The 17,972-nt window shown below is 48.8% G+C and overlaps 7 protein-coding genes across 7 annotated transcripts; 5 read left to right on the top strand and 2 right to left on the bottom strand.

The window, feature by feature from the left end:
- Positions 1–25: 25 nt before the first annotated feature.
- On the top strand, positions 26–2,005 carry BDW74DRAFT_184785 (uncharacterized protein; the record flags this gene model as incomplete). Its single annotated transcript, XM_073730895.1, has 2 exons — positions 26–585; positions 658–2,005. 2 exons carry the CDS (start codon positions 26–28, stop codon positions 1,757–1,759), a joined length of 1,662 nt encoding a protein of 553 aa, XP_073590174.1. The 3' UTR covers positions 1,760–2,005.
- A 1,127-nt stretch (positions 2,006–3,132) lies between these two features.
- BDW74DRAFT_172912 (potassium channel family protein) lies at positions 3,133–5,178 on the top strand (the record flags this gene model as incomplete). Its single annotated transcript, XM_073727693.1, has 3 exons — positions 3,133–3,320; positions 3,378–3,483; positions 3,574–5,178. 3 exons carry the CDS (start codon positions 3,133–3,135, stop codon positions 5,176–5,178), a joined length of 1,899 nt encoding a protein of 632 aa, XP_073590175.1.
- A 2,728-nt stretch (positions 5,179–7,906) lies between these two features.
- On the top strand, positions 7,907–8,923 carry BDW74DRAFT_172913 (uncharacterized protein; the record flags this gene model as incomplete). The annotated part of the gene is made up of 1 exon (XM_073727694.1): positions 7,907–8,923. One exon carries the CDS (start codon positions 7,907–7,909, stop codon positions 8,921–8,923), a length of 1,017 nt encoding a protein of 338 aa, XP_073590176.1.
- Positions 8,924–8,939: 16 nt separating this feature from the next.
- BDW74DRAFT_8496 (uncharacterized protein) lies at positions 8,940–10,145 on the top strand. Its single transcript, XM_073733885.1, has one exon. It carries the CDS (start codon positions 9,037–9,039, stop codon positions 9,931–9,933), a length of 897 nt encoding a protein of 298 aa, XP_073590177.1. The 5' UTR covers positions 8,940–9,036; the 3' UTR covers positions 9,934–10,145.
- BDW74DRAFT_142934 (uncharacterized protein) lies at positions 9,478–10,947 on the top strand. Its single transcript, XM_073722797.1, has one exon. The coding sequence runs from the start codon at positions 9,949–9,951 to the stop codon at positions 10,645–10,647; it is 699 nt and encodes a 232-aa protein (XP_073590178.1). The 5' UTR covers positions 9,478–9,948; the 3' UTR covers positions 10,648–10,947.
- A 2,283-nt stretch (positions 10,948–13,230) lies between these two features.
- Positions 13,231–14,223, bottom strand: BDW74DRAFT_142935 (3CxxC-type zinc finger protein). The gene is made up of 2 exons (XM_073722798.1): positions 13,372–14,223; positions 13,231–13,325 (listed from the first exon to the last, which is right to left on the bottom strand). Exons 1-2 carry the CDS (start codon positions 13,977–13,979, stop codon positions 13,313–13,315), a joined length of 621 nt encoding a protein of 206 aa, XP_073590179.1. The 5' UTR covers positions 13,980–14,223; the 3' UTR covers positions 13,231–13,312.
- Positions 14,224–14,357: 134 nt separating this feature from the next.
- Positions 14,358–16,734, bottom strand: BDW74DRAFT_184787 (TPR domain protein; the record flags this gene model as incomplete). The annotated part of the gene is made up of 3 exons (XM_073730896.1): positions 14,358–15,255; positions 15,311–16,018; positions 16,070–16,734. 3 exons carry the CDS (start codon positions 16,732–16,734, stop codon positions 14,358–14,360), a joined length of 2,271 nt encoding a protein of 756 aa, XP_073590180.1.
- Positions 16,735–17,972: the final 1,238 nt, after the last annotated feature.

Consider the following 17,972-nt stretch of genomic DNA (forward strand, 5'->3'; position numbering starts at 1 on the left):
ATACCCAATTCAGCTTAATCTCGCCATGGCAAGCCCTACTCCAGCTGAGACTTCCCAGCCCACCACCCAGCCTAGAGAATGCTGGCTGATCGGTGGTGGAATGTCCGTCCTCGCCGCCGCCGTGCACCTCATCCAAGAAGCCAGCATCCCCGGCAAGAACATCCACATCGTCGAACTCCACCCCCACTCCGGCCACGAAGAGACAGACTACGGCAATGCGGCAACGGGCTATACCATCCACGCGGGACTCCAACCATCCTTCTACGAGCCCTGCACGCAGCACTTCCTTTCGCTCGTCCCGCACCCGGTAGAGGGCGGAAAGACACTGCTTGATGTCGTTGAAGAGAGAAGGAGGGAAATTCTGGCGGGGATTGAGCAATCGGGAACCTGGACACGACTCGTTGCAAAGACGGACTCTGGCCCCGGTCGGATCGACGCACGGAAAATGAATCTGCGGCTGAAGGACCGTCTTGATCTTGTTTCTTTCATGCTGCAGAGTGAGGAAAGTCTTGGTGATAGGAGTATTCGGCAGTGCTTTGATTTTCAGTTCTTTGAGTCGACGTTTTGGGTGCTTTGGTCTACGTCGTGGGTTGCCCCCTCCCCATTTCATGCTTGTAATGGAGCATGCAGGTGGACTAATCAAATTGCCATGTATAGCTTCGCAATCCAACCGCAGCACAGCGCCGTCGAGTTCCAGCGGCACCTCGGAAAGTACCTCGACAAGCTTGAGCACCTCAGCGGCCCTCAAGTCATGGGGCACATGCAGTACATGTTCCGCGATCTTCTGATTACGCCCACAATCGAGTACTTGAACAAACGAGGAGTCATCTTCGGAATGTACCGAGACGCCGAGATTCTCTTCGCTGATTCCGCAGATGCTGAGGGCCGCTCAACAGCGTCGCAAATCAACCTGATAACCGACCGCGAAGAACACATCACCGTCTCCCTCCAACCAACGGACATCGTAATCGCAAGCCTCGGCCCCGCTTCATCCCCCTCAGCAATCGGCTCCCATTCCCAATCCGTCGCACACGAACTCTACGTCGCCGACGCAGAAATCGGCGACCCCTGGGCACTCTGGGACCACCTCGTCGACCAGAGCCGACAACACCAGCGCCCTCACCAGCACAAGCTAAGCTTCGGCAACCCCTCAAACTTCAAATCGCGCTTCTCCGAAGCAAAACTCGTCACCTTTACAATTACCCTCCGCAAACCAGCCTTCATCGACCTGTACACCAGACTAACAGGAAATCACCCCGGCGCAGGGGCCTTCACCACAATTGCCGACTGCAGCTGGCATCTTACCATCAACGTGCCTAAACAACCCGTCTTTCCCAACCAACCAAACGGTGTCCACGTAATATGGGGCTATGGCATGACGCCCGAGCGGAACGGCGAGTTCATAGCCAAGCCGATGTACGAGTGTAGCGGGGAGGAGATCCTGCTTGAGCTTGTGGCTCACTTGGGATTCCCCACGCACCCGATCGTGTCTTCCTCCACTGTGATCCCGTGCATCATGCCGTATGCGACGTCCGGGATGTTGACGCGCGCCCATGGGGATCGCCCGCCTGTGGTGAATGGTGTAAGCAATCTGGCGGTCGTAGGCCAGTTCGTGGATATCCCTTGTGACACGAGCTTCAGTATGGATTATAATATCCATGGCGCGCAGATTGCGGTTTATGAGCTTTGTGGGTTGGAGAAGGAGCCGAAGGCGCCGACGAGAAGCCTTTTTATGAGGACGTTTGATCTTTTGAAATAGGGAGGGAGAGCTTGTTGGATACCTATGTTGCGTACCTATTGTTTCACTTTCAGCATACGGCCTTAATTTGCTATTTAGGCTTCTCTAGTAGCCTTTCCCATCGTGCAGCGTTGGCTATGGTTGGTTAATATTTCTGTTTTAGTTCAGGGAGTCCATTCTAGATACCTGCTATGCGTGCAACCTGTTCAATCTCTCTACAGCCCACACTGTCAGACGATCCATGGAAGATCCGTTGATGGATGGCCGGTGTGGTGAATCGGCCTTTTCATCCCCCCCGTCGCAATGTTTTAGCCGGGGTATGGTACTCGTTGTAAACCTCTATAGTCGATAGATGTGGTCGGGTAGGTGCGCTCACAGTCTCTGCGACAATTGCCGATTCTTCATGTTGGTTTACACAGAGTTTACACAGAGTAAGGCCCGGGTTCGTTCAGCGTACAAAATCGTGACATCCAATGGTATCCAAGCAAGGCATATTATCTCTGTCTATAATACGCCTCTTCTGGTAGTGTCCTATGCGCTGATGCCCCTACCCTACTTGTCCGGCGAATGGGCGGCCTGGTTGCCCTATGGTTTGTATTTTGTCTTCCATCTGCAACGGCTGCGATGACATGGACGCCATGTAAAGCGTGTAGATGAGTCTAACCTGCATTTCTGCATGGTTTCCTTGAGTGCCCAAAAATGAGTAATGACCACCCAAGAAGAAAGATATGCGTAGATGTGAGGGGTAAGTAATATCTCGATAACGGGTATCGTCGGATTGACATCTGCAAGATGGGCTGTCCCGGGAACTGATACTGTCTTTCGAGTGGCTTAGGTATTTCATGCAGGTGATCGCATCGGACATTTACCCCGCGACGGGCCATTTAACATCAGAAGATCCGACCGTTGGCTGTTCGGCTAGATGAGCTGCTGATATAGTTATACAACGCGACAGTCAGCGCCAAGGTCTTAACCATAGAGAAATACGAGGAGTTGTGTGACGGAACCATGGGCTAGAGTCGAGCTTGGACAATCCATGAGATCTGAAGTGGGATACTGGGGAAGGTACATTTTTGTTCGTGCCTCTGATTGTCGGGGAGGGTCAAGAGTTGATCAATGTCCAGGATGCTTGCCTGCTTCTCAGCCCTAACCCTGAGGTATCGAGATTTTCATAGATCATATCCCTGCACAACCATATCTGACCCATGGTTCCAAATCGGGGCTCGATCTTTAGGTCTCACTCAACCCATGATTGGCTGCCGATTCCCTGCCTTTGCTACCGTACCTTGTGACCAAAGCTTTTATCGCGAGAAACCTCAACTCCGTTGATAACATACTGACGGGTTGATCTGATGATTCCACATGCGCCATTCACCACCAAACTTACGGCCGCTATGGATCGGACTGGACACGACTGGCACTTCGCCATCACGGCAATACCACTGATTGCCGTAATCCTGGCTCCCCTTGCCAACCTCATGTCCATCACGGCGTCAATGACGCCATGGATAAATACCAGCGACTGGAACGATCTAGATGAGACCGAACTTCCGGTTCAGAAAAGCATCAGAGACCCAACGTGGTATTTAAAATTTCCTTAAATTCTCTTATTTCGAGGAAACTTCTCTGATGGTACCAGGTGCATCGCTCTCAAAGCCACAGCGCTCGCTTGCGGAGTAATAGGGAATATCCTGCTGCTGGCTAGAGTCGCAGGAAAGCTGCGCTATACCATCTCACTGCCCCTGGTACTCTGTTCCAGTGTTGCGGCATGGGCTACCGTAATCCCCCAACTCCAACCTCAAACGTAGGTATCCATAAGTAATACATATCTACAGCTTACAAGCTCCCTAATCACCACACACATCCTGCACCGCCCCCTTCCATCCGACGAAATCTACTCTCAATCATTCTGGGCCGGAGTCATCGCCGCAGCGCTGTACTTCGTCTTCTCGATTCTAGTCGCAATTCACATTCTAGCCCGAGCCTGGCATATCAGCGCCCAAAACCCGACAACCGGAGCCCTTCCACCGAAGCAGCGCGCCCTAGTCCTGCAAGCATTCACATTTGTCATCTGCCTTGCGATCGGCGGGCTGGTATTCTATAAATCTATAGACCTCTCCTACCCCGACGCGCTGTATTTCTCGACCGTCACGGTTCTGACGATTGGATTCGGCGATGTCACGGCTGAGTCTGCAGTAGGACGGGGCTTGGTCTTCCCGTATGCGGTGGTCGGGATTGTGCTGCTAGGTCTTGTGGTGGCAAGTATTTACCAGCATGTCCGTGAGGTCCAGCATGTCCGTGAGGTCCATCATTTGGAGGTTTGGGGACGGTATAAGGGGGAGTTGAAGCGAAAGGCTCTGGAACGGCTTGAGAGGTCTGTCTCAAATAACCCTAAGCTATCAAAGCCCTCAAAAAGGCTGCAACTGGAATCCGTGGACGGAAGCTTGATAAATGGGAATCCCTCGTCGTCATCTACCCACGAACCAAAAGCAGCGGCACAGTCCGCTGTCGAGGTAGATGTCGAAGACGAGCACCGCTTCAATGCCATGCGCACCGTCCAACACGAAGCACTATCCCACCGCCGCTGGACTGGCGCAGCATGGAGCATCGGACTCTTCCTGGTAATCTGGATCGTGGGCGCGGTCATCTTCTGGATTGCCGAGAACAACCTCAACCCGAATAGCCTGAACTACTTCGAGGCTCTGTACTTCGGCTTCGTCTCCCTGCTGACAATCGGGTACGGGGATATTGCGCCAGTGTCCAATGCAGGTCGGCAGTTCTTCATTGTTTGGGCGCTGCTTTCTGTTCCGACGATGACAACGCTTATTACGAGGGTTGGTGGCAGTGCGGGGGATGTTTATCAAACTGCATCGGACAAGGTTAAATTGATGGGCTCGAAAGTGTCAGCGCGCTTTCGACGGTGCGGCAGTGGAATACCCGGGAATGATATGGACGGCACTGGCCATGCCGCGAATACCATTAATGGACCGGGGCCCTCACCAAAGGATGCCACGCAAAGCACAACAGTAGCATGCAGAGCAAAGAACGTCTCCCTCGTGGAACACGGCCAAGTTCATCCAGAACAGTCTGGTGTCGAGTTCTCACGGCAACTAGCGCTCGCCGTCGTGGAGACAATGCGAGATGCTCTCAGCAGCCAGGCGAGACAGTACAACTACGCAGAGTGGACGAAGTACAGGCGCCTGCTTTGCACGCTGAATTCCCTTGCAGGTAAAAATACTTCTGCTATACTTACAGAGCCTGAATCCAACGCCGGCAGTATGGCTGGAAACTGGGACTGGATCGGAGAAGATAGTCCCCTGCTGTCAGACAAGACAGAGCCGCAATGGATTCACGAGAAGCTTTGTGAGGGCCTCCTGTTGCACACAGCCTCGGGATCCAGGACAATCCAACCCCCACCATGTCCCGCAACGAGATTGTAAATCTGGCGGAAGGATTTTCATATAGGGTAGGTACGCTATTCTTGTTGGATACCAGTGCTGATAGTCAAGTCGAGTCAGTATAGAGACTGCGCCGATAGTACCCAGTACATACATGTTCCAGTTATAGGAGACCGCCAGATAAACTATCCCGTCGCACCCCCAAGGTAGAACCTCTCCATGAAACTTCCCAGCAGGCACAGAGTGACCGTTAAGCACGCATGGTAGCACCTCTTGCCCGCTGTTCATCCTCAAAGTCCTTTTCGCGCAATTGTGCGGTGTACTCGTGCCGCTATTGCTGTAAATCGGAATCGATCTCGGCCATGACAATTCAGGTATGAAAGCAAGCTCATCCTGCCAATTGTAAGCATCAGTATATGATATGTAGACATCTAAGGCTATGCTTGGATATCCACCTACTTCATCCCAGTTCCATGGAAGCTGATAATGGTGCAATGTTCTTGAAGAAAGGGAGTAGCAAGAATGCGACCAAGAATATCATTGGACTCGTTGCCAGAGAGGGAAGGGGGCGGGGACGCCGTGCGCTTCTAGCTATACCTTAGTCCAATCATCGGGCAGAGCTATCCCCCCATATCGGCTTGTTATCGATATCCTCCTGTTCGATATATCTCGATCGTGTCCTACCGCGCTCATCCTCGGTCTCAACTGATGCGGAAAGGTTCTGCTTCTTCGAACATCTTCTGTTGGCAGTACACTTTCGCAAGTATCTCCAACGCATTGATTGTATCTCGATCTTGACAACCTAAAGAGGCTTGTCGCAAGCTGACGAGTCTTTTGGTAACTGCTTCCGCCTCTTTGAAGTTCCTTCCTTAGACATGGTTCTCAGAAAGGCTTTTGCAAGGCTTTCGTTGTATCCGGATGTGTGTCGCCAAGTACATCCATTCGCGCCCTGACAAGCTCTTTGCTGGGTTGTGCTGCCACCCCATACTTTTTCTGTTCACGGTAAACCATCGCAAGGCTTTCGATGGCATCAATTGTCTTCTAGTGACCGACGCCCAATTTCTGTTGCCGTACTTCGAGTATCTTTGCCCACAGCTTCTCCGCCCAGTCGTAATGTCCTTGCTGGCAACGTTCCTTAGCAAGATCGGCCGGCAATGATTGTTCATCGGCAGCAAATTCCGGGGTAATATGTTCCGTCTTGTTATCGCCCGCTTGCTCTTTACCTGCTACCGTGAGCTTCGCAATCTCATCCGCCAAATGAGAGCCAGACGCTTGTTACGGGATCAGAGGGATGGGAGGGCAGCGGCAACGATCCGGATTCTGGTTGCTTAAAAGGCGTTGCAGGCGACATAGATCGCTTATCCTGTACTCTGGGGCTGCTGTATGTGTTCAACCAGGTGTTTGATGGCGATAGAACCCATGTTCCTAAGCTGATCGCTGAGCTTTCACCCAGTTCAGCACTCCAAGGGTCAGAAAGTCTCTTCAATATCTCGGAATATCTAGGTTCTTACCTCTTACGCCGGTCTGATTGTCTAGCAAGCCACTTGTGCGCCAGGACACGATCAATCGTAAGTCGCTGTTGCGGGACATCTGCCATTGTAACATGAACAAAGTTCATGCACCACGCGCTCGAGTCACACAAGGCCTCAATGGGAAACTCGACTCCATGGTTTCACGCATAGTCTAGCAGGTGACCGACGGTGCGAAATGGAGGAAACATGTCCGCAGGCAGAATGCCACAGCCCCGAGTGACCAAACATCTACCGCGGCTGTATATCCATCTGCCACGTCGCCATAAAGCTCCGGCGCCATATACCCAGGAGTGCCGATGTTGTGTGTTCCGAGCGATGTGCCGTCCACCTTCTTGGGGATTCCGAAGTCAGCAACTTTGACGTGCCAGCTTGGGTCAAAGGAGGACACTAGAATATTCTTAACGCTGGTCAGCGACGTCCCTATCATGTAAAGCGCTCTGCAGGATATACTAATGGTTTAATATCATGATGAACAAAGTTCTTCCGATGCATGTGCTGCAGAGAGGCGCTGTTGTTGATTCTAGCAGTCCCAAATATTTGTGTATATCATATGACGGCCGGCCTACCTACGTGCACTTGTACCCGTTGAACCATGCACCTAACTTGGAATTCTTTTACAGTGCCGCTTTACCAATCCCACAAGTAGTAGGTAGGTAGTACATGAATCCTCTTCTGACATAGCAAGTCTACGTAGAATCCAAGCCCCATAAACAATATTTTTCGTTCATGGATAGTCTTTCTAAGTTAGTCCAGCCAAATCCCATCCGATTAACAAGCGCAGCCGGAAATCTTATGCGCATTTGCCGACGTTGTCTTATATTAAAATAAAAAACGTATTGGTTTAAGTAAAAAAAAAAAGCATAAATAAAGAGTAAGATTTAAGTCAAGGGCATAAGACTCTCAGGCTTTGAGGGATGGTAGCCTGTTTCTGGCGCATTGACGATTGTTTTTGGCCAATAATGGCTCTCATGGTGTGACCTCTGTTGGGCACTGTATTTGACCTATCATGCGGCCCGGAGCTGCATAGAATCTGCAAGAAACTCTGGGCACTCAATAATTTTGATTTGGACACGAGGCTGGCACAAGCTTACTGGTATGTGAGCCCCCTTTTCAGAGGCTAACCAAGCCTTTAGTGGGCAATATAAAAACTCGCCAAACCCCCAAGATTTTGAGAAAACGACACCTATCTACTTAGTAGCTGTTTAAATTCATCCGCTCTCCATAAATATTTCAGGACCATGATTGGGACTCTTCACGACTTTGTCCTCGATATTTATGACCATGGTGTGCCAAAAGATAATTTCTACCAGGGCTTGTCCAATCTCTGGGAACAGGTTGTGGTGGAATCGAGGGTATCATATAGCCCCGAGCTATTCGACGTGCACAGATTGCGACAGGACCTTCCGGACCAACCTGAGCTATTTGGGGCTCTATGCTACCGCGAGCTCATTAAACATCCCGCATTAGCCACACATGTCAGTTTCAGTTACAGGCTGTCTCGACGGGAACCTGATAATATCAGCGCGGCCGGGATCAGTATGACACTGGTCAGAGGCCTTGGTGTGCTGACGTGGGCCATCGATAAGCCGGCTAACGAGACTGTTTCACGATACCAACACACCTTTCGACGTGAAAAAGCAGAGAACGACCTTATAGCGGCTGCACTCTTCGTGGCCCGCACCAGGAAGCAGCTAGAATTGCTGGACGATATTGAATGCGGGGGTTCCACCCGCGAGGACGAAATAATTCAAGCCACGCTATGGCCTAGCTTTACCGAATGGCCCAGTGATACTAACGATAAGACGTCACCTCTTGGCGACGTAATTACCCGTTTATATGGCCATGAACTCGGACAGGACGGCGACTGGGAGTCGTGTCAAGACCAGGTTGGAAAATGGTTCTTTCTACTGCGCGGCGACCACTCCCAGAGATTGCAGCCACATCTCTCTCTCGAGCAAACTAGCACAGCTCGTATTCTGCTTGAATGGTGGGACGGATCGACCGACTTTGAAGTCAATATAGAATGCGCAAGAGTGGCTGTGCGCCAGCTGACTCAGGGGTACTGGGATGGCAAGGGCTTCTTGACTGGCTCTAACGGGTATCAAGACATCATGCAATGGCTCTGGACACGTGAATTCCTGCTTCCTGGGTCGAGGGGGCCAGCAATGGCACATAATAATGAGTTTTCCAAACTGGCGGCTGCTCAAAGGCTTGCTATGGCCGTCTGCAGGTCTCTCGACTACTCAGGCGCTTAGACCAAGAGTTTCAGGATCTAGATCATGTGAGTACAAAAGCTGCACACAATAGAAGCATTGGGGCTTCAGTCTCCTCATGTGCATGGCTTCCACAGGCTCTGCCGCAAGATAACATGCCCTTTTACCTTTGGGATGTCCAAGAGCGGTGCTGCTGTATCACAAAAGATCTCAAAGAGACAGTGCAATATACAACCATTAGCCATACATGGGGTCGCTGGAAACGGAGTGATGTGCCCCCGGTACTAATCGAGGGTGTTAAGGAATGGCTTATTCCTCAAAATACGAGATTCAACGTAACAGACTTACCAAGCATTCTTGAATCCGCAGGTGCTCGGCTGAAAACCCGATTTATTGGGTTTGATCTTTTATGCATTCCACAGGATCCTGACAGCGATGGCCTTAAACAGATAGCACGAAGAGAAATAGCACGCCAGGCCAAAATCTTTCGCGGAGCTGAACACGCCGTTGCCTGGCTAAATGACGTCGATGGATGGTCCGGCTTGAATTTCGTTCTTCGGTATCTTTCTATAAGATACGTCAGCGAATCAAATAACCTTCCGTCCAGGATGCTTGAACTGGTCAAGGACGATGAGGGGGAGGAAATTGAGCTTATTGAAAGTGACTTGGAGTACGAAGAGGACGGGCTACCATCAATCCATCCCAACGGATGGCTCTCCTCCCTCTGGACATTACAAGAGCTATGCCTTCGGCCTGACATGTTCTTCTGTGACCGTAGCTGGCAGCCCTTTTCCGTTGACGGGAGCTTGGAGACAGCTGTTCGGCTCGACGACTTTATCGCCTTGCAGAGCATATCACACAAGGTCCACGCTCGAGAGCAGATGAAACGAGACTCCGGCACGAGCGCTGAGCCCAATCAGGCCAGCGACGATAACCCAATTCAGGTTGACTTATTCGGTTGGGTCACTCAGTCATCTGCACTATTCGAACTACCCAGTCTTGCGAGAGAGGCCATACTATCAATGGGGAACATGCGGTATTGCGAAGCATAACGCGCAGAGGCCGTAATGTCCGCCATCGGTGCAGTGGACTGGTATGATGTAGCCAACAACTCCACCTCGGATGGCGCCCAAGGTGCGCGGTCCAACCCAGAGACCACAAGCTTATACCCGGCCGAGTTTCTCCAGGAGGTCGCCGATAAAGTTGGCCCTCGCTTTTACAGTATGATCTTCTCCGAGAAAAACCTAATGCGGGTCCTCAGTGGGACACTTAGCCTGAACCCATGCATTGCATACCAACAACCGGCAACAATGCTACCAATCAGCTCTACCAAGTTCCCGCAGCTTCCGACAACGAGGGCTGGCACTGTCAGCCTCCTTGACGCCCACCCAGCCGTGAGCACGTGGAGAATCAACCCAGACCTAAGCGTTGCTATTCACCGGGCGTGCATTATTTCCTTCACTGGCCAGGCGCGATCACCGGACCGCAAAATCTTCGCGGACATCTCGGGCCCGGGACTGCAGAGCGTGTTCTCCGTGGAGGGAGACCTCAAGCGCATGGACGTCGATCATTGGGTTGAAGGTTTCTTTCCTCCAACGCGGAATTCTGCAGTTTGTTTGGAGTACGGGGAACAAATGACCGGGATTCTCCTGAAGGAGATCGTCATGGGCGATCTTGTCAAGGTCGGATATTTTAGGATCATGCATCCGCCGGAGTTTTTACTCCCTCCACCTAGAACCAATGAAGTACATTGGCGTGTCTTGTGAAGGTCTAGATATAGGTGGCGATGGAGATCTCAGAGGTAACCGCCTACCGATACTAGCAGCAATAAACTCAACAGAATCTGCTCAATACAAGGCCATGAGGTGTGCTTAATCTTGTTGTCAATGTGATTGGTGCGTCCGGTACGGTACAAACAACAGGAAAGGCTCATGAGACTGCACCCTATGCCATGCTGGTAGCTGTGTTGTTATGGCTCTGAAAGAGGTCTTAGAGTCCGATACAGAAGGTCCAAGGACTAGATTTGAAGGAGAGACTTCCCGGGCCGATATCCCTTGTTTGAGGTTTATAAATCGAATCTACGTAGCCTGGGATAATATCTAGTAGTTGAATTTGGTTGAGTTGATTGCGGCCTCTGAACTCTGAATATATTGTTATGCCTTATTATGTGAGTAAACAATTTTTAACGCTGCTTCTTACATTGAATCTGTGCGCTGCCTCTTATAGAGAGATCTCCGTTGGATCATGCTAGCTTTACTTTTGCATTAGTGCACATAAAACCACTTTCCACAGACGCCAGAGGTCTTATTCTGAGGCCATGGAAGAGAATGAGGGTTTCACAGATGTGCGCATCCAGGCGCAGCTGAGGTCCCAAAAATACCTCACCTGGCGCCCTGCACTATCGAAAAGGCAGCGACGTATGGTATATACATAAGTATATGTAACAAGGTCTGGTGGCCCGAAGGGGGACGAAGAAAGCCATTTAACTCTGTATCATTGACCCTAACTTGGGGTAGTAAGTTACTTATGGTACTTTGGTCTGGGCTCGGCCTGGAAAGCAGCCAATGCGAGCCCCCGCCCCAGCCACTGCTGCGCCCCGCGAGTCATAAGATCGCGCTCTGACATCACTTATATACCCTAGGCTCAATACTTGGAGGTATCAATTGCCGCAGTCTACTCCATTAAGAAAATGATTCTATTCCTTTATCACCAAAATATTAGATATATTATTATTATGACCCTGTAACCGCCTATAGTATCTTAAAGAGCTCTCTCCCTCCTGGAACTTTCTATTATCATTTTTCAATGAATTAATATTACTTTATATAACCTGCCTTAAAATCTGAATTATAAACAATATTATAATTATAAGTAGATACTATATCTTTATACCCTTATAAATAAAGCCTGGTTCCCCCTTATTTTATATATTTTTTTAGTTTTTAAATTTTATAATACCCTTTACTATAAAAAAATTCCCTTTACTGCCTGGAATATATTAACCCTAAGTACTACGTAATTTATAACATTATAATTCAAAAAATAATAATATACCTAAATATTAAAAATAAAAATGTTTTTTACATTAAATATAAGAAATATAAAGTTCCCTTGGCTAAAATGATTATAACTTAAAATTAATCTTAAAGCTAGTTATTAAATAAAGCCTGCTGATCTGTCTTAAACCAGTGGGATTTAAGGATATTCTATGCGCAAGAGTAGAAGGTACAAGTCTTAAGGTTAAAGAGCTTATACAGAAGACTAATAAAAACTAAAAGGTAGGGTAGCTTAGTTTCTAAAGATAATAAATAGTAATTAAAACTATTTAACACTATAAATACAGTCCTTTAAATATATAATATTTAACAAATTAATTATAGTGTTCTGCTTTAACAAGTATGTCCGGTTAAATTTATTATATCACTTTGCTTTAACCAATATAATAGCCAAGAAGTCATTATATTAATACTGCTGTATTATTATAATTAATGCGGATAATCCATGGCTCCGGTTCCTGACGTGACAGCCCGTCACATCGTATCGGTAAGGCAGATCTATTGGCTGACAGCAGTCCGCGCTGGCCGCGTTCCCTGACAGACTAGTATAAGAGCCAAGAAATTATTATATTAATACTACTATATTACTATAATTAATGTAGATAATCCATGGCCCCGGTTCCTGACGTGACAGCCCGTCACATTATATTGGTAAGGCAGATCTATTGGCTGACAGTAGTCCGTGCTGGCTGCGTTCCCTGACAGGTGAATTCCTTTATTCTACCTCCTCCGGGGTTTGCAATCCCACCAACGTATTTTAGTCAAGGTATCTCAATGCGGTGACTTATTAGGCGAGCTTACTAATTTAATTTATAGCTCCAATGATAGCACAGCTACAGCCTCGGGCAGGGGTTTTAGTGACTGGCCCGCCGCCACCATAGCCACTCCAGTAAATCCATGGACTGCCTTAACCCATCCCCTTGGTGTTACAACAGTGGATCTCTTTAACTATTTAAAAAGAAGTTTAACAGCAGCTTAGCCTGCTTATCCAGGGAGCTTAGGGAGCTTAGGTAGCAATTTTATAAAAAGAATTTATATATTAAAGCAAGAAATAAAGCGCCTTAAACAGGAAAGAAGGTAAGAGTTAGGGCTAGGAAAGAATAATTATATTAATTACAACTAGGTAATTGTAATATACTAGACTACTATTAACTGCTTTACCATAGCTATTTCCTTAAATATATTTATATTACGCTGCTTTGCTATAGGCCTTAAAACTCTCGCTTTTTTTTAAAATAAAATTAATATAATTTAATGGATATTCTAGCTGTCCAAGGCCATTAATAAGACTGTCAGAAGCCCTAGAAACATATAAATAAACATTCCATTGTTTCCAGGCATAGCATGGTATAACCCAACCCCTCAACCCCCGTGCTCAGATAGACAATCTAGAATGGTTGGTTAGTGTATACGAAAGCCTGGTATGAATCTTACCTAGCCAGTTTAAATGCTAAATCTTCATTCGAGCTAGGACAATGGCCAGCTCTGCATCCCTCACATAGTTCACTATTATGCGGACCTCTGCTCTGACCAGAATAGTCTGGTGGCTGTACCTTAATTCCACTCCATTTTTTGAGCCAGTATGCCACTCTTTCCGCATAACACCCGTGATCTAAGAGTAGTCGGCCAACGGCTTTGCAATTTTTACATCGCTGGTGATACACTCGCGCATTGTATCGCTGTTGGGGGTACAAGCGAATTGTGATTGCGATCTTTTTGCTCGACCAACCGTTTGAGTGACATCCGCTGTTTTGGCATATGAATCGACCCATAATGTTCGTGTCCCGCGACTTAATGTTGGTTTCCTTATCATCGGCGTCGAAGAAATCTAGTTGAAGCCCTTCTTCGTCTAACAAGCGGGCTACGTCGTCATGAAGCATTGGGTGTAGCGACCATAATTTCGCAGCTTTGCGTCCCTTGCGCGGCATTTTGAATCTGGAGGGGGGAGGAGGGAGTGTAGGGTGCCAAAAGCTTGCGTTTAAAGCTCGCAGTATGCCCTTGGATGGGCGACAAACAATTGCCTGGGGGAAGGGTTGCCCCATTTAAAGGCAGGAGCTAGACATCCTGAGAACAACGCATCGCTGCCATAGCACAAGTTGATTGGTAGATATGTTGCATGTGGTGTTACCCGTATAGGTGTCGCTGCAGGGTGGCTCGGGAAGTTGGTGGAAAGGATGAGCTGGAACCAAGAGGAGGAGTAGATCCAATGACCACTCTGCCTAAGCTCGTCGGAAGGAGCCATTGGACGCGAAGGGGAGCAGGATTCATGTTTCAGGCAGCTATGGCCTACAGAGAGGCTGGCTATGACGCCCCGCGCTCTTTGACCTCAACTCGCATTCCCACTCGTTACGATCTGGATGGAAGTGTGTGTAACCGAAGAGCCTAGGCTCCATATGCAAATGTGCTCCTGATACCCACTTCTATTCCACCCCACCAAGAAGCCCATCCGGCCGCTTTGAGAATCGACTGTACGTATCCTCAAAAGTCTCATCCTCGCCAACGCACATCCTATAGGTGATTCTAGCATAGTCCTCTGCTTGACTTGCTAGTTCAGGAGCTACATCGCAATACGCTCTGCAAAGAATCATCCAACATTTAACAAGTCCATCCATCATCAGACCCCATTTCATAACGTGTAGCGGCGCACCAGGCGTATGCGGGACTCGCCCGCCTTCAAGCACATACCCGAGTGACTCTAAAGTCTTCAGTGCAAACTCAACAGTCTTTTCTAAGACACCCCGCGCGGCGTGGGCCTCCGCTAGACTCAAATACGCCTTCCAGATGCCGAGACGTGGGACTTGGACGGCTGGCTTGCGATACGTCTCCTCAAGTTTCAAAACAAGTTCCTCAATTCGAGCAATAGCTGACTTCGTCGTGCGGGGCTTGCTCAGGGCCTGAAAAGCATTCACCAGGTCCGCCGTGAGCCTCCTTCGCTTCATCAGATCACTCTTCTCTGTCTCAGTGGAATCTTGACAGATCACGCAGTCGCACTTGAAGCCCCAATGTTTCAGATTAGGTTGTTTCGCCTTGGAAGTGCTGTCCGAGGGTTGTGTGTACCAGAAAAACAGCTCGGTATTCGCAGGGAGATCCTGGGTAGCACGGACTATCATCATATCACCAATGAATGAGCGGCGAACATTGCTGTAGCAGGAATGGTTGATGTAGGATGCTAGAGGCCAGACACCGCAGGAGTGGAATTTCTTGTTCTCAGTGGGTTCTAACTGTGATTCGGCGTCTTTCATAGTGCGTAGGTGGGATTCGCGGGAGGAGAGCGAGCAGCCGAAGCAGTTGAGTGACATTATACGCTCGATGAGAAAGCTAAAGTTGTTAGCTCTTCGCTAAGATGGGAATGTATCCAGTGTCTAGAACTCACGTGTCTACGACAGGTGTGCCGTCAACTTCTGCGACATCAACAGGATGGTACGAACCGTAGTAAAGGTCAGTGAACATCGACCTAAGCGACGGGTTTTTGTAGAGTTTCTGTGCAATTAAAGCGATAAGGTCCGCCTGAGTACCCATTGTGATGGTGTTTGTTTCCGGGTTCATCAAGATCGAGAGGCTGCCCGAAGCACCAGCAACTTCGTCATGAAATGCATGCGCAAAGGCTTTCTCGCAGAATAATAGATCACCGGCTTGAACAGCCTCTGTCGTGAATAAGCCTCGACCGCGAGACTCCGTTGGCCTGACAGACACGGGGCCGATATATGTTCCGTGATCAAGGAGCGGCGGGTAACGTTTCTTTGCCTCTCGTTGCAGGTACTTGAAAGGGTATTTCCCAGTCCGCTGTTCTGCAAGTCGTGCAGTGGCGCGATTAAACTCGAGTTTAGCGCTAGTGTTATTCGGGAATGTGGCAAAGAGCACTTGGTGGACTTTGCAGGATTCTTCAAATTTGGCGAGATGGTAAAAAGCCTGAGATTTGCGAAAGAGGGCTTTTTCGGAAGTTTCCTGGTCTGATAAGACAGTTTCGAGGTCATTAAGGGCCGCGTCAAATTGATGAGTATTGAGATAAGTAAGAGCGCGGTTGAGCCTGATTTTAAGGGCTTCATCGGGTGTTGGGGAGGTATTTAGAGCCTTGGAGTAGCTATATTATAATCAACTTCCTTCTTTAGGTTCTTCTTCCGTGTGTGCTTACCAATTAATAGCAAGATAATACTGACTCTTGTTGAAATGGTCGTTGCCTTTTGTTTTGTAATAGCTGGCTGTTGGATCCATTCCGCGTCGACCTCCCCATGGCAAGGGTACTAAAGGGTCATGGCTTGGGAGAAATGTAATGTCAGAGAGATGGTCAACTCGGATTCCGTAATTTCCATCAGCCATGATCTTCAAGTAAGGTTCCTTCACAAGTATCGCTGTCCCTTCGACGAGACGGCCATCGGTCGAGAGCTCTTTCTCCTGATTGTATAATTGTAACACGAGAACATCCCCTCTTTCATCTTCTACTACGGCCATCACCGCAGTCATTCTATCTGTCGGCGTGACTGCTCTAAGCAGAATGTAAAATCCACGATGATGAGTTTCGATAGTAAGATCTCTGATGAGTACTCGTTTCAGGGTACTCAAAGTAGCAACAGAGGGCGGATAGGCTGGAGGCACAAACGACAAGCGAGTCTCATGCATGTTAGCAAGTTTATTACTAGACATCATCCGACGAAACATGAACTCCATTATGATTTCGTCGCGAGGCTTGGTGGGCTTGAGAGCCTTGCCCTTGTGGAGTTGCGCATTTTGGAGAGTTCGTTTCTGTTTCTGTAGGTGTTGCAGGTATTCCGGTGCTTGAGAGACATCGTGAGTGTCCATATTGCAAAATGAACGAGTAAAAGGCTAAGGTCTTTAAGTAAAAGTCACTCTCCTGATAAAACAGTTTTTTTCTTCGTGAATATGAAGATGAAAGTCCGTCTGGCATGAACAGAAGCGATGGTTGCGTATTAAAAGCGGGGATGATAGTGATACCTGCTGTGGCAGGAACCACGTAAACAAATTGTATTGGTAAACTCCCATGCACCTGTTCGCCTATGAAGATAGAGGACTGGGCCCAGCTTTCCCCTTTACATCCTGCATGTCGTTGGACTGAATTTTGGGTATTAAACGGGTTCGAATCGACCTGCATACGCTAGCGTTATTAGGGGTTACGGGGAATGGGGGTGGGCGCGGGGAAGGGATCTGTGCGGCGTATAGTGGTATGGGATGCCGGTTGCTTGGCTGGCGGGTGAGAATCTGGCTGCGATGATTCTGAGGCATGCGCCGAATGATGTCTTTCCTGAGGTGTATCTTGTTATGGAAGGGCGCTTGAGGGAGAGGTTGACGACGGAGAAGAGCATACAGCGACTGCTGGAATAGGTATGGTATTATAGTTATCCGATTCTGAACTAGGGCATGGAGTCCCATACTGTTCAAAACCGAGCAATTATTACATCTTTTGAATTCTCAACTCTCTATCTACCATCTATGGAACCTTGACGAGAAACCTACCCAAACCCAGCGTCGAGGTCGAACACTGGAAGGTTCAGTGCAATAGCACGCCACGTCATTCGGATCGGAATCTCATAGCCCTTGATAACACAAGTCCGCTGACAATCACGGATCACACCCGATGTCTGGGTAGCCCAAATCTGACGCGGAACAGACTGCATCAGTGGCTATGCCTGCGCGTCAAGGGCGCCGATTCGGCCCCAGCCTCCAATCAATCATACTACTAGTCTACTACACAAAAGATAAATCAGAGAACCGGCAAAGGATACCAATAGCCTGGGACGCTCGTACTCGTACGCTACCCCTTGAAAAAGATCAGACTGGGTGACGGGAATCGAGGGGCCCAAGCCCTAATTCAGCTTCATGCAGGCTAGGTGCCGGCCAAGAAACCGCGTTTCCACTAATCTGCCGTCGGCGAGTTATCCAACCAGTCAGCTAAAGTTTTTCCGCTTGTGGGCTATCATGATCGCATCATAATAATACGGAGTATGCAAAGCCGTTGTCGCGGAGGAATAGTGCGCTGGTGGTGGCTCCAAACGGCTCAATACCAATAGGCCAGTACTCCT

This window comes from Aspergillus multicolor (assembly GCF_047715735.1).
Source record: "Aspergillus multicolor strain CBS 133.54 unplaced genomic scaffold BDW74scaffold_1, whole genome shotgun sequence".
NCBI classification, from domain to species: domain Eukaryota; kingdom Fungi; phylum Ascomycota; class Eurotiomycetes; order Eurotiales; family Aspergillaceae; genus Aspergillus; species Aspergillus multicolor.

Excerpts from the sequence above, each read along its gene's own strand:
- BDW74DRAFT_8496 (XM_073733885.1), top strand. The coding sequence starts at position 9,037 with ATGCCCTTTTACCTTTGGGATGTCCAAGAGCGGTGCTGCTGTATCACA.
- BDW74DRAFT_142934 (XM_073722797.1), top strand. The coding sequence starts at position 9,949 with ATGTCCGCCATCGGTGCAGTGGACTGGTATGATGTAGCCAACAACTCC.
- BDW74DRAFT_142935 (XM_073722798.1), bottom strand. The coding sequence starts at position 13,979 with ATGGGGCAACCCTTCCCCCAGGCAATTGTTTGTCGCCCATCCAAGGGC.